Source organism: Rattus rattus, chromosome 10 (assembly GCF_011064425.1).
Source record: "Rattus rattus isolate New Zealand chromosome 10, Rrattus_CSIRO_v1, whole genome shotgun sequence".
NCBI lineage: Eukaryota > Metazoa > Chordata > Mammalia > Rodentia > Muridae > Rattus > Rattus rattus.
In genome coordinates this window covers 55,535,203-55,549,583 of record NC_046163.1, presented here as the reverse complement: position 1 = coordinate 55,549,583, position 14,381 = coordinate 55,535,203, and the positions used below count along the sequence as shown (strand labels likewise).

The following is a 14,381-nucleotide window of genomic DNA, read 5'->3' as shown; positions in this document are numbered from 1 at the left end:
ACCTACCAGTGACACCCTTCCAAAGAAAAATGATTCTCTCCCTTAGCCATCTTCTGCCAATAGTTGCTCAGTTGAGATGGGGCAATTGTAACTGGATTGGTATTATTATACTGGTCTTATGCAGGCAACCATAGCTGTGTGAATTCAGGGATACATGTACACAGGACAACACTCACTCTGCCTGCTACCTTCTTTTTACACCTTATTTTTCCCATGCTCTTTGAGTCTTGGCGTGCAGTGGTGGTGTTGAAATCGTTAGCTCCTCTGTCACTGAGCACTCAGAGTTGCTTATTCTTAGCCCTCACAATAGACTTTTCCAACTGCAATAAGAAGCTTATTTCGCCAAGGTTGGGACAAGCATAAATCTGTGGGTATAAATTCAAATATTTAGAAGCCAGTTTGATAATATTACCATTTGACAAACAGCATCAAAGGATTCTCTCTTAGAGTATATACCTTTTCTAGCTCTATGTTTTGACTCTTCTTACCTTACTAGTTATGAATTCCCTTTTGTGGGACAGTAACCAAATCCGTCCAAAGAGTTATTGTTTATACCCATAAACAATCTTGATTGTTCCAGGTCGCACAGCTTGCCTGGCAGGGTCTGTATTTTATAATGCAGTGTTCAGTGCTAGGGAATTATATATTTTTATTGGTTGATTTCTAGTATTTCTATATCCCTGTATTTCCCAAATCTCAGTTTTCTTGCAGAACTGTGTTGCTGGTATTATGTAGGTCTAGCATTAATGTCTTTATTTTAATTTGTCTTCGTGTTAGAAGTGTCCATCCTTTCTATTTCAATATCTTAATAGTCCAGTTTTAAGCTTTAAGAGGTTTTATTGTGCCTTGCTTTTTTGTATTTTTTTAAATTTCTAAGTTAGTATTTGTACATCAGTTAGGGGGTATATACCTTTGAAAATTTTTTTAATTTAGTAATTTTAAAATTTATTGAAGCTTATCTCAGTAATCATCTTCCAGATAATCATTACTTGTTCTACTTGTAGTGTCAATCATTTTCATTAGAAAACTCAATGCAAAAAAAAAAATCAAAAACAATTACTTTCATTATCTCTCTCTTTAGGATTGTTTCACACAGCTTAGTGTTAGAGAGATGTGATATAAATGTAGAGATATTGCTTCTTAATATCAAAGTCTGATACAAAGTTTCTGTGAGTTATACATAAAGTCCTAGAGATTGTTTAGGGCAATCGACATGAACTTTAGGTGAGTCTTGCTCTGAAGCAGTGGTGTAACAGTCACTGTGTTACCTGCTGTTCCTATGCCAACATCTGAAGCCTCTTCCATGTTTCCTCTGAGGATGCAGCAGGAACTATATCTTGTCTTATAGATTTTTAGTAGTTCAAACACTGTAGGTTGATACTTTTAGAGCTGTGTTCATTTTATGAGTATGTGTGTTTTACATGTCTGCCTGTCTGTCTGTGTTAGTGTGCACCATGTGGATGCAGTGCCCTTGGAGGCCAGCAGTAACAGATAATTGTTAACCAGTATATGGGTACTGGGAATGAAGCCCTGGTGCTTTGCAAGAGCAATTAGTAAGTGCCCTTAGCTACTGAAGCATATTTTCCGGCCCCTGGAAATATTAAAAAATTATCAAACAGAATGAGAAGCTAAGAAGTTTTTTTAAATTAAAAAATTAACTAATGTAAGAGTTAAAAGTTTGAATGCAATTAGAGGATCAAGTATTACATGAAATAGGCCAGGCCTTCCTCCACTCTCTGTCCCCAGCCTATGTGGAAGCTAGCAATATGTATCTCATGGAACTAGAGTCCAGACTATACATATGTTACATTACTAGGAGTGAAAGAAAAGGATTAGCAATTAGGTACAAAACAGATAGGAAGAATAGTTCCAGGGCTTTGAGCTCAGTGACGTGACTACAGTTAACTGATTTAGTTTATAGTTCAAAATAGCTATAAGAATGGATTTGAGGGCTGGAGAGCTGGCTCAGTGGTTAAGAGCACTGACTGCTCTTCCAGAGATCCTGAGTTCAATTCCCAGCAACCACATGGTGGCTCACAACCATCTGTAGTGAGATCTGATGCCCTCTTCTGGTGTGTCTGAAGACAGCTGCTCAAATACATAAGTAAATAAATCTGTTAAAAAATGGATTTGAATATTTTAAGCATAAATGCATGGCAAATGGGGCTGGGAAGAAAGCCCAGTTGGGAAAGTACTTGTCTTACAAGCTCAAGGACCTAAGCTTTATTCCTAGAATTCAAAGAGAAAAGGCTGGGCATGGTGGCATGCATTTGTAATCTCAGTATCGGAGAGTAGGAAACAGAAGGAACTCTGCAGACTAGACCCACTGGCTAGCCAGGCTAGCCTACTTACTGATTCAAGACTCTGTCTCAGCCTCCCAGAACCTGAGTAAGGACACCTGAGACTGTCCTCTGGCCTTATGTACATGCGCTCATGTACCTGCTCCTGTGTGTGTATCTGCCTTGGCTATTATTCTTTAGGAGTTGAGATGGTGTCTCTCTTTAGAACCCAGGGTCCTGTAATTAAACTAAACTGGGTGTCCTGGGATCCACAGGATCCTTCTACTTGTACTTCCCTCATGCTGGGCTTACAGTTGTGACAGCATGGCTGACTGTATGAATTTTGAAGATTGTGGTTCAAGCATCAAGTGGTTGTCTCTCTGGCCTCTTCCTGATGGTTTTCTCTTCCTTTCTTCGAGCTTTTGGTATGTCTGTGCTTTGTTTAGTACTTCTTGTTGGTGTCCTGTGTAGCTGCTCGCTCCTGACTTGTATTTAGTAGTACTCCGAGACTCTGCCCCTACTTTACTGAATTTTAGGATTTTACTTAGGTTCTTGGTTTTAACAATTTTCTTGGTATCAATAATTCTAAAACTGAACTATAACATCAATTGCATATTAAAATTTCAGTAGGTCAAAATAAAGCCCATTGCTTCTATGTCCCCATCACCAATTTTTTTCCTCTATATTATTTTCAGCAACATCTATTCAGCCAGCTACAAGAAAACCTCAACAACATTGATCTCTCCCTTGGTCCAAATTCCTCTGGAGTACTGCTCTCCCGAAGGGTGCTTATGGTCTCCTTAGCCATTGGCCCTCAGAAGCACTCATCGAGAGCCAACATAACATCTGGTGTCCCACACATACCTACTCTTCCAAAGCCTTTTATAATACTTGCCATGTTTCAGCACAGGATCGTGTCCTGTGGGTTAGTGCTTTTCCTTAATGTCTGAAGATTTCTATAGCAGTTAGTACTAATAGGTGATGAGTAACTTTTATATAATTTCAGAAATGTTTACCTGATCATATCCTCGGATTCTTTTGTTCTTTACTTGTTTATCTAATAATAAATTTAAGATTATGATCTTTTTGTGTGCAAAAGTTTCTAGCACTCCTTGTCTACCTAATAGAATTCCAACTATACCAAGGTAGTCAACACCGTAATAAGCTGGTCCTTCCTATCCCTCCCTTCATCTCTCTGTGTCTCGTCTGTCTGTCTGTCTGTCTGTCTCTCTCTCTCTCTCTCTCTCTTCCTCTCTCTCTCCCTCTCTCACTCTCGCTCTCATTCTAAATGTGTATTATTCTTTAGCCACATAACTCCATGTTCTTTGCTAATATTTGTGTTTTGTATTGGGAACTTGTAGAATTTTTAAACGGAAATTGGAGAATAAGGAGATCCGGGGTGAGCGAGAGAAGATGGAGATGCTTTGGAATGGGAATGATCAGAGCACATGCAACAGTGAAAGTCACAGTGCAGGCCATGGTTCTATATAGTGAACATGCAACACCAAAAATCTGCTGCTTTCTACAAATGCTTAATCTCCCCCCCCAACCCCCCGTGTGTGGCTGCTGAGCTAGATTGCATAGAAATACAAAGATGGATACATTCCACGTAGTAGTCTTTTATATCTCTTAAGTTTTCCTTTGGTGAAAAATTCTATCTTACACAACTTAAGTGAACTTTATCTGTGACATGTCCATAGTCATCTTACGTACTAAAGTGTTGTTAATATCCACATCAAAAATGTATTACAGCCTGCCGTTTTTGTGAGTATACATGCATCTCCCTCATTGAGGTGGAATTCCTTAATGGTGGAGATTGTCTGTTTTTTGTCATTTGTTGATTGCTGCATGGAAGGGGAAGGTTATAGGTAGTTACTGAGTTTGGAGATGAGCCCTAACCACAGGCAAAGCTGCAAAAAAGAGAGTATGCTTGTTGCCCCAGCAACAAGAGATCCAAGAGGGTAAGGTTGGAGTGGGTGGATGGGGAGCATCCTCTTAAAGGCAAAGGGGAAGGTTCATGGGGTGGGGCTTGCGGAGGGGAGACCAGGAAGGGGGACAACATTTGGAATGTAAATAAATAAAATAATCTTTAAAAAAAGAAAAAAAGAGTTATTATATACCCACTTTCCCTTGTCCTAGTGTGCTACAGAATTACCTTACAATAATGGTCATTAATGAAGATTAGATTGACATGTTGGTTTAACACCTGGGTGGACACAGTGATCCAGAAAGTTAGGGCATTAATGAAGAAAGCTGTGTTAAACCACAGCCAAAGAACACGCTTTCGGAAAGAGAGCACAGGCAGTGGCCTAAACTCTGAAATAAGAAGGGAGCTGATTATAAATAGGTCATTGGATTTGGCAGGTATAGGTCACTGTTGACTTACACGAGTGAGTTCCATAACATAGCAAAAGACGTCATGTGGCAATGAGTTCTAAAATACAGCATTCTTCCTCTTAATTATAAAACTTGAGCTGATATTTTTATGGAAGCTGGCTGGCAGACAAAATGTAGCTGTATCATCTAAGTAAAGACCTAGAATCCTGAATATGTTACATTAATTTAGAGCGGCTCTCTATATCTTTTGTCAGTGTGTAGCCAGTGGTAGAATTGATTTTTTTTTTTTCTAAAGAAATCTAGAGACTTAAAAGACTATTGCAGCAACGTCGTGATCACAGCAACTGTCAGCACCACTGGCGTGCTGACTCAGCATGGCAGATACCATGTTTTTCATAATTGTTTTTGATTATTCATTCTTCAGAAATAAAACACCAATGCCATCTCAACATGGTGTCCCAGGTATGACAAAACATGGTAATAAAGCAGGGAACAGCAGAGTTTATATACATCTAAAGTGTTTGCTTCTAGTATAGCTAATGTTCTTTCAGTAAGTTTTAGCAGTATCAAAACTCTTTCTCGCCCGTCTTTCAACAATCACATACAAAGTTGTCTTAAAAATAATTTAAGCAGAGATAGGGGTAAGAAGAGGGAATGGATGCATAAGAATTCTAAGTTACTCAGCATTTCTGTTATATTGGACAAGCCTTGTTACGCCATAATTCTTAGCAATTTATTATGAGTTAGTGATCTTTAGGAAATAGCTACTATCTGACCTTACATTTGAACGTACATTTTCCTTATTGATTTTGCTTAATCACAGATGTGTTTTGTGTACCCACCTTAACATCTCAGTAGTTTATTCATTAGTAGTCATTCTTGCCACATTACTTTTTTCCCCTTATTTATTATGTATCTTTCAGTTTTACAGAAATTCTTCTTTGAATTTTGTAATCTAGATAGATGTTTGTCACCAGCTGTCCATAATTTCATTTCACTAGCATATACATTTTATTATAATTCATATTTTAATCTAATTATATTTAAATATGTATTATACAAACACAAAAATCAAACCTGTTGTCCTTAAGATTATGTAGACCAAGATATTTTAGATTAGCAATCTTGGTAGATTTCCTTCATAAAGTATAATAGTTAAGCAAATATTGGATGTCAGTTAAATATATAATAGTTCAACAGAGATTGAATATCAGTTAATGGTTCCTCAAGTCTGCTTATTGATGTCTGTTGTTCTAAGAAATTAGATGGTTTTTATGATATGCTTAATGTTTGTTAAGCTTTTTGTGGTACTGGGAATGGAACACAGGGCCTTGCAAACGTTAGGCCAACACTGTCACTCTGAACTATTCCCTCTGCTAAGAAATAAAAGATAGATGTTAATTACTGAGTGATAGAATGTAGAGTTTCATAAAGCTAGAATTGAATTTGTGGTTACAGTAAGAGCCCAGTAAATATTTTTTGACTGTCGGTATACCTTTTATCAACTAGGAAATGAATAGGTTTATAGCTTACAAGATCACAGAAGATCACAGTTAAAAATGGAAATAAAAGGATTATACTTTACAAAAGGCCTCTTAGTCCAGTTTTAGCACTGTTAAACATAAAACTTTAAAGTCTTGAAAATTCTTACTAGACCAAGGGTTATTTCAAACTTTGAAAGTATTTCTTGAAATATGAGAAATTTAGAGTATGCCTAGCTCACATAAATGAGTTTGAGTCCTTTTTCCTTGAAATCAAATATAACTTGAATAATTAAATAAAATACTGTATCTGTGCTTGTATTCATTTATTTTGATAATGTCAATATTTATTCCTGTAAGAGTGGACAGCAGTATAGGTAGAAAGAAATGCCGTCTAATGATGCATACTTTTTCCTCTGGTACCTGAAGGTTAAATGGGTAGCAAACAGAATGCCTTAAACAAGATTGGTATATTGATTAAAACGCTGATTTAACAGCTCGCAGTTTCCCCTTGGAAACCTGCAAAAGATAAGCCAGCTGCTGTCTTAGAGTGCTCAGTGTCCACGGAGAGTACACTATCTATCATCACAATATGGTGATGAGAGGTGTTTTATGTTTGTGTTAATTTCCCCCACTAAATCAGTAATTATTACAATCCTGTCCCTGCTGTTTACCCTGCAGCTGTTTTTCCATTTGTCGAGAGAGCGGGTGTTCTCTGAGGACCGCACACGTTTCTATGGTGCAGAAATTGTCTCTGCTTTGGACTATCTACATTCTGGAAAGATTGTGTACCGAGATCTCAAGGTAAAAAAAAAAGTAATCAAAATTGGTTTTTTTCAGAGACTGTAGGGACAAACAAAGTAATTACAAAGTTACACAGTTTTGAGAAAAGCACTTTTCTTAGGAATGTTGTTTGCAGTAGTTGATCTGAAATTTCATTCACTGATATGTAAGTAGTTTTTTTTAAATGGTTTTGGTTCTTTGCTATATAAATATATGTAGCACAGATCTACCAAGAGTAATTTCATTTTTCTGTAAATGTCCTAATTATAGAAATGGTAAACATATTAATCAAAGTCAGATGATTTGCAAGCTCATTATTATATTCAAACATCATAAGATATTTATGAAGAAGCTTCAATAAAAAGGTTATGGGAAAGGAAATATCTATTTTTCATTGTAGTATTAATTTTTTGATAGGATCGGTTCCCTCACATATTTTCCTATAAACTCAGTAGTTTGCTTAGTTTACTTCTCCACCCAGTATTGGTTATATTGGTGAAGAGGCCTGGCCATCTCTGGTCTGTTGTGAGTAGCCCTTAGTGGAGCGAGACTATGAAAGACCAGGTGGTAAATGCTTTGGCTATTCTGTCTGTGAACGTGCTTATTGGAACCGTTCTGCTCTGAATTGAAAGGTAAAGCAGCCCTAGCCATTATGTAAGCAATATACTTGGCTATACGTCTACAAATCTACTTAAGAAGCAGCCAGTGGGGGTTGGGGATTTAGCTCAGTGGTAGAGCACTTGCCTAGCAAGCGCAAGGCCCTGGGTTCGGTCCCCAGCTCTGAAAAAAAGAAAAAGAAAAAAAGAAAAAAGAAAAAAGAAGCAGCCAGTGGTTTAGATTTGATTTATATACTGTAGTTTACTGCTCCCTTCAGAAGGCTGTGTAAGCAAATGGTAATTCTCATGATATAGTCATGAATAAGATTAGCTTTGTTACGGATTCTGATCATGGTTTATTTTCAACATCAGATTCTTATTTTAGTATCTTCCTTAAAATGCAAATCATAGGGCTGGGAGCACAACTCAGTGAAAGGGCACTTGCCTAGTTTAAGTATGACACTGAGTTCCATCTCAGGACACAGGCAGCTAGTTCTGAGGTTAGGATGGGGAAGCTAGAAGTCCTCCCACCCACTATTGGCATATTTTTTATTAGGTTCTTATACCTCTCTTCCTCCTAACCCTTATTCCACCCTGATCTCCACCGCCACCCTGCCAACAGTAGGTGAGACAGAAAGAAGGTTAGAGTAGAAAAGGGACATAGACCTCTGTAGGCCTACCCCACTCCCAGCATCTCGTTGGCTCTCAGGGAGGTAGATGTGATGCTCTCTCTTTCTCATTGGCTTGCTCCATTGCCTGATCCAGCTTCAGTGGTCTCTAGCCATGCAGGCAGATTCTAGCTTGGCTCAGAGAGAAATCAGCAGTGGATTGGCCAGCATTGCAACTGGGCAGCTTGGCTAAATTCCTCCTACAGAAACCAAAACACTCACTATAGAACACTGAAGTAAAATCACAGATATGAGGCTGCCCTGGGCAGTTTAGTGAGACTCTGCCTCAAAATAAAAATACAGGTCTGGGAGCTAGCTTCATGCGTAACGTGGTTGCTGTGCAAGCAAGAGGACTTGAGTTCTGACTTCAGTACCCATATAAAATCCAAGTGTGGTCACATATGTCTGTACCTCTAGCACTGAGACAGTGAAGACAAGTGGATCCTGTGGGGATTTCTGGACAGCAGTTTAACCTAAATGGCAAGGTTCAGGTCCAGCGCTGCCTCAGAAAGCAGGTTCTCACAGGCACACCACGCACAAATTACCCCAGAGCGTGCACTCACATCAGTTAGTTCTGCAACCTGAAATAGAGTAAAAGTCAGCTCTGTAACAGGAGCCTTTCCAACACAGAGACACACACGCACGCATGCACACATGTGTGCTTTAACACAGTAGACTGGCCTACTCTGGGTTGAAACATTAGTACTTAGGGAAAAATTGAAATCATGTGATACTGCTTACCTGTTAAAATTTGATTGACAATTGCCATATTGATTATATACCTAGTTCATTTAAAATATAATTTGATCTTTAGAAATAGAATTACATGAGATTTTCGTGGAATTCCATTTTGTATGAAATGGGGTCTGTATCTAAGAAATCATGGTTATCTCCTTACTCTTGTCTTATTTATATAAAACCATTGGAACTCTTAATTTTTATATAATTATGTGAGCAGGTACCTAGTTTGTTTCAAGATGTTCTTATTACTTTTTTTTTTAATTCTTTTTTTACAGTCCTCCTGGTCTGCCCTCTGGCTGTTCCTCATCCCATACCTCCTCCCCTGTCTCTAAGAGGGATGTCCCTACTCCAAATCCCACCCTACCAGACCCAGCCACTCCCTGGGGCCCCAAGTCTCTCAAGGGTTAGATGCTTCTCTCACTGAGACCAGACCAGGGAGTCCTCTGCTGTGTATGTGTCAGGGCCTCATATCAGCTGGTGTTGCTGCCTGGTTAGTGGTCTTCATATGTGGTCACCATCCTCTTCACCTTCTTCCAGCCTTTTCCTAAATCAACCACAGGGGTCCCTGACTTCAGTCATGTGGGTATAAGTATCTGCATCTGACTCTTTCAGCTGCTTCTTGAGTCTCTCAGAGGGTAGCCATGCTAGGCTCCTGTTTGCAAGCATACCATAGCATCAGTAAGAGTGTCAGACCTTGAAGCCTCCCCTGGAAATGGATCCCGATTTGGGCTGTTGCTGGACCTCCTTTCCCTCAGTCGCTTCACCTTTTTCATCCCTGCAGTTCTTTCAGACAGGAGCAATTTTGGGTCAGTGTTTTTGACTTTGAGATGGCAACTCCATCCCTCCACTTGATGCCCTGTCTTTCTACTGGAAGTAAACTCTACAAGTTCCCTCTCCCACTGTAGGGCATTTCATCTAAGGTCCCTCCCTTTGAGGTCTGAGAGTCTCTCACCTCCCGGGTCTCTACCAGAGAGAGACATTCTAGAGCCCCATCCCCACCCCTCACCCCTGCACACATGCACACCTCCCAAGGTTGCTTGTTTCCATTCTTTCTGCTAGTCCTCAGGGCTTCAGTTCTTTTCCACCACCCAATACCTGATCATGTTCCCCTTTTCCCAACTCTGTCTCCTTTCCCACCCAGGTACTTCCTTCTTTCTCCATCTCCCGTGATTGCTTTCTTCTCCCTCTTACGTGGCATTGAGGCATCCTCACTTGGGTCCTTCAGCTTGTTATCCTTCTTGAGTTCTGTGGACTAAATCTTGGGAGTTCTGTACTTTTTGGCTAATCCACTTATCAGTGAGTACACACCATGCACGTCCTTTTGGGTCTGAGTTACCTCACTCAGGATGACATTTTCTAGTTCCATCCATTTGCCTGCAAAGCTCACGATGTTTTTATTCCTAATAGCTGAGTGGTGTTCCATTGTGTAAATGAACCACATTCTCTGTACCCATTCTTCTGTTGTGGGACATCTGGGTTGTTTCCAGCTTCTGGCTATCACAAACAAACAAGGCGGCTTGAACATAGTGGAGCACATGCCTCTGTGTCACGGTAGGGCATCTTGTGGGTGTATGCCCAAGAGTGGTGTAGCTGTGTCATTCTTGTTTATGTTTAAGTAACTATTTTAAAGAGTAACTTTTATAAAATATTATTTCATACAGTTATAATAAAATGTAGTATAGTTGTATAGTCAATTAAATTTTACATGAAGGATCAGAGTACTATACTTAAAAATAATGAGCTATACAGCTATAAAACATCTAGTTCAGGGATGTGTAAATGTCTGAGTACCAGAATAAATAAAACTCAACCTAATGATTATGTTTAATTTTTTTAGAATTACAAATATGATATATCACCTTTACATCTGTCTATATGCTGAATATAGATGCTTTAAAAAGCCTAATTAGATGGCGTAATGGTAAATATTAATTTTCTAAATATACCTAGATATTGTTAACTGTCTCTTCATGAGTTTACCTTTTCCATCACTACTCATGCTTATGAATCATACTTACAGCAGAAAAGAAGGCAGAGAAGCCTGGAGTTAAGGAAATGAGAATAGTTTTTAAATTACTGGGTAAATCCCTGTTAGTGGTGGTAGATAGAATTACTGGTTTACAGAGATCTAAAGAAGACTGTCCATTTGAGTGATGGCATCGTTGTTGAATATAACAGTCAAAGGGTAGTAGTATTGTCTCCAACATTTCTTTCTTTCTTTTTTTTTTTTTAATAAGCAAAGGCGAGGTTTATTATGGAGATCTATTACGGGGATCTCCGGGCCGACACGTATCCTGCGCAGGAGACAGAGGTGTCGACTGTCTCCAACATTTCTAATCACGTGAATTATTATTAAAGTTTTGTTCCCACATAATTGTTGATGAAATTAGACTTAACTTATTGAAATATAAAATAAGCAAGTACTTTATGTGTGAATGCCCATAATGTAGTTGTGATATGCAGACTTTAACTTTACCAGACATTTAAATGTTCTGTTCTCTCAAATTTTACTCCCTTTTAAATGTTGCATTAATTTAAACTTTGAAATACACGTGAAGTGTAGGCTAGAGCACGTGACTATATATCACAGAATACATATGATAAGGAAGCAGAATTTAAAGTTTATGTGCGTGTTGTTTGCATCTGCAGTTCATAAAGCGATGCATGAACTTTTAGGTAGGGTAACAAAATGCAAAGCTGGTGTGCACATTTGAGACAATGTTCTGCAAGCCTAAAAACATCACCTCCTTAAGGTAACAGACTAAACTGACAGCAGTAAGATTATTGGAACATGGATGTGTCAGCTTTCTGTTAACGATAACATAATTCTTAAAAAGAAAAGGAATTTAATTTAGCCTATAGTTTTAGTGACTCCATTCCTTTCCAAGATCAGGTGGACCCTTTGCTTTTAGATCTCTGATTTGAGGATTCCAGATAGCAATACAGGAAGCACTTGGTAGAAGAACCTGTTTTAACTCATCAGTGAAAAAGCGAAGAAGAGAAAGGACATTCCTACCTTCCTCTAGGACTCTCACCAGGCCCCACTTCCTAAAGACCCTACAAGTGTATACAAGTAACTTTTATTCATCAGATGTAATTGTTCTCGCAAAGGCTTATTGCTGACAAACTCACCCTTTTGAGTTCTTTATGAACTCTGGCTGGCTGGTTCAGCTCAGCTTTTCTGGCTCAAATTCCTCTACAAGCAAACTGATTAGATCTGGCTTTCGGAGCTCCTCACTGAATTGTTCTGCTTGGCCTCAAATTAACCCTGGCACTATGTTCTAATCTTCTGACTCCTCTTATTCTTTGGGTTCAGCTGCTTCTGCCGACCTGCACTGAACTGCAAGAACCCACCTACAAACGCAACTGCAATGCACAGTACTCACTCCAAACTGACACTGGTTCCTGGCACTGCCCTCTGAGGTCACATCTCTTTCCCATCTTTTCTCTTGATAGTCGGGTGTATCCTATCTGACTCATTCTGTCAGCGCTTTCTCTGATTCATCATTTTTTCCTGCCCTTCAGTTAGACCTTACTTTCAAACATGGCTACTTCCTTCTACAAATTAACTTTACCTTCATTGTTTGGGATTAAAGTTGTGTGCTAGGGGTGTGTCTGCATTTCAACCAGATCACACAGACCTGGATCTTTGGATGTTATCCCTTGCCAGAGCAGCCATATTGCTGGATTAAAATTCCTTTACATAGATACCCTTCCTCTTCTCTTCTAACAGCACTAGCCTAAACATGAAGCTTTAAAAGCCAGCTAAAGTGCAAAGTACAGACCACAAATCTTATTTCCTAGTCTAATGTGCTTTTGTTTATAACATTCTTCCTAATGTCCAAATGAAATCTAGATAAGAAAATGCAAATGCATTGGATTAGGTCTACTTATTTTAAAAGTCTTATGTGTATAGGTGACTTTAGTGTATCTAGGTAGATGTGTGGAAGTCAGAGGATGTCACCTTGTGTGACTTTCCTCACCTTCCACCTTGTTTGAGACAAGGTCTCCTGTTATTACTGCCTGCACCAGGCTAGATGGATCTTGTGTTTCCAAGGGTTTTGTCTACTACCCATATCACTGCAGGGACGGAGATACATTTCCACGGGTCCCAGGGATCTGCACTTGGATTGCAAGCCTTTTATTAATGGAACCATGTTCACAGCCCTTATATTTTCTTTTTAAATTTAATTTTTTATTTGTGTGTGTTTGTCTTTCTGTCTGTCTTTTTCTGTGATTGTGAGTGCCCACAAAGACCGGAAACTGAACTCCAGGCCTTTAGAAGATTAGTAGGTACTGCTAAATTTTGAGCCATCTCTCCAGTCCCCAGTCCTTTAGAATTTTTATAAATCTAAAAGTTTAAAATCTAAAGCAATCTAAAATGAATAAAAATCTAAAGTAAATCTAAAATATTTGAGTGACTGTTTTAGATACCAGATAGTTTAGAACAACATCATCAAAACCTGATTTTAGGCCAAGAGTGATGGCTTGCACCACTCTTTAATCCAGGCGGATTTAATTTAATTTAATTTAGGAGGCAGAGTGTGGTAGATCTCAGAGTTCAATGTCAGCCCTGCTTTCGAAAGTAAGTTACAGGCCAGGCAGAGCTATAAAGTGAGACCCTGTCTTAAAAAAGACCTACCCTTCTCCCCACGATTTAGGCGCTCATTTTGATCAGTTTGAGTAGACTCCGATCTTATAATGAACTTGTAAACCTTTACGTGCAAACTAATTTGAGATACCTACAGTAGCTGGACTTCTTTAGAAAAAATTCACTTAGCAAGGGGCTGTTGGGAGGGAGGGCAAGTGAGTGCTGGCATCCTGTGGTGATCAGAAGATACCTTATGGGAATCAGCCCTTTCTTTCCACCCCATGGGCTCCAGCAATCAGGTGCCTTACACACCTGACTTACTTACATTTTGAAGTTCATAAGAACGGATGAAGAGAAGGTTTCAAAGCCTTATTCAAGTATTTGTTGTGTGTCTCTTCCTGGGTTGCTTATATGAAAAGAGCTGATACCTATGTGCAGTGTCCCATTCAGCACTGGAAACTTATTAACTTAGGAAATTTTCTTGGTTCTTGTTTATTAATAACGCTTTTAATAAAGCTTTTGTTATGTTTTCAGAAAACATAATTTGCCTAAATTACTAATATAAGTCATTATAGGAAATTTAGTTTTACTAAGTATCTCCTTAATAAATACTTACATTGCCTAATAAAAATTGATATCATGTCAGTATACCATAAAAATGTGAGGATATCTCTTTGCAGACTCTTTGTAGGTGTTACAAACACTATCTGTAATGACTCTGGTTGTTCGTGTCCAGACACCATTATTCTATACTTGGCTAACCCTGACCTTAGACTTCATTTAATTCTTTATCTATTAATATGTGGTGTGAAACTCAGATGAGATATGAAGGTATACAATTTGGTGCAATTCAGAATTTTTTAAAAATAGAATTTCCCTATGATTTATAAAAATGTTTATTTTAT

The 14,381-nt window shown here is 38.7% G+C and overlaps 1 protein-coding gene across 5 annotated transcripts in view; it reads left to right on the top strand.

Moving 5' to 3' along the window:
• Akt3 (AKT serine/threonine kinase 3) overlaps positions 1-14,381 on the top strand; it is a 281,481-nt gene that overhangs the window by 221,418 nt on the left and 45,682 nt on the right. For all 5 annotated transcript variants that reach the window (XM_032915105.1, XM_032915106.1, XM_032915102.1 and 2 more), the window contains one exon: positions 6,779-6,901. In XM_032915105.1, coding sequence (XP_032770996.1) covers positions 6,779-6,901 — 123 coding nt within the window. The remainder of the gene's footprint in view (positions 1-6,778; positions 6,902-14,381) is intronic.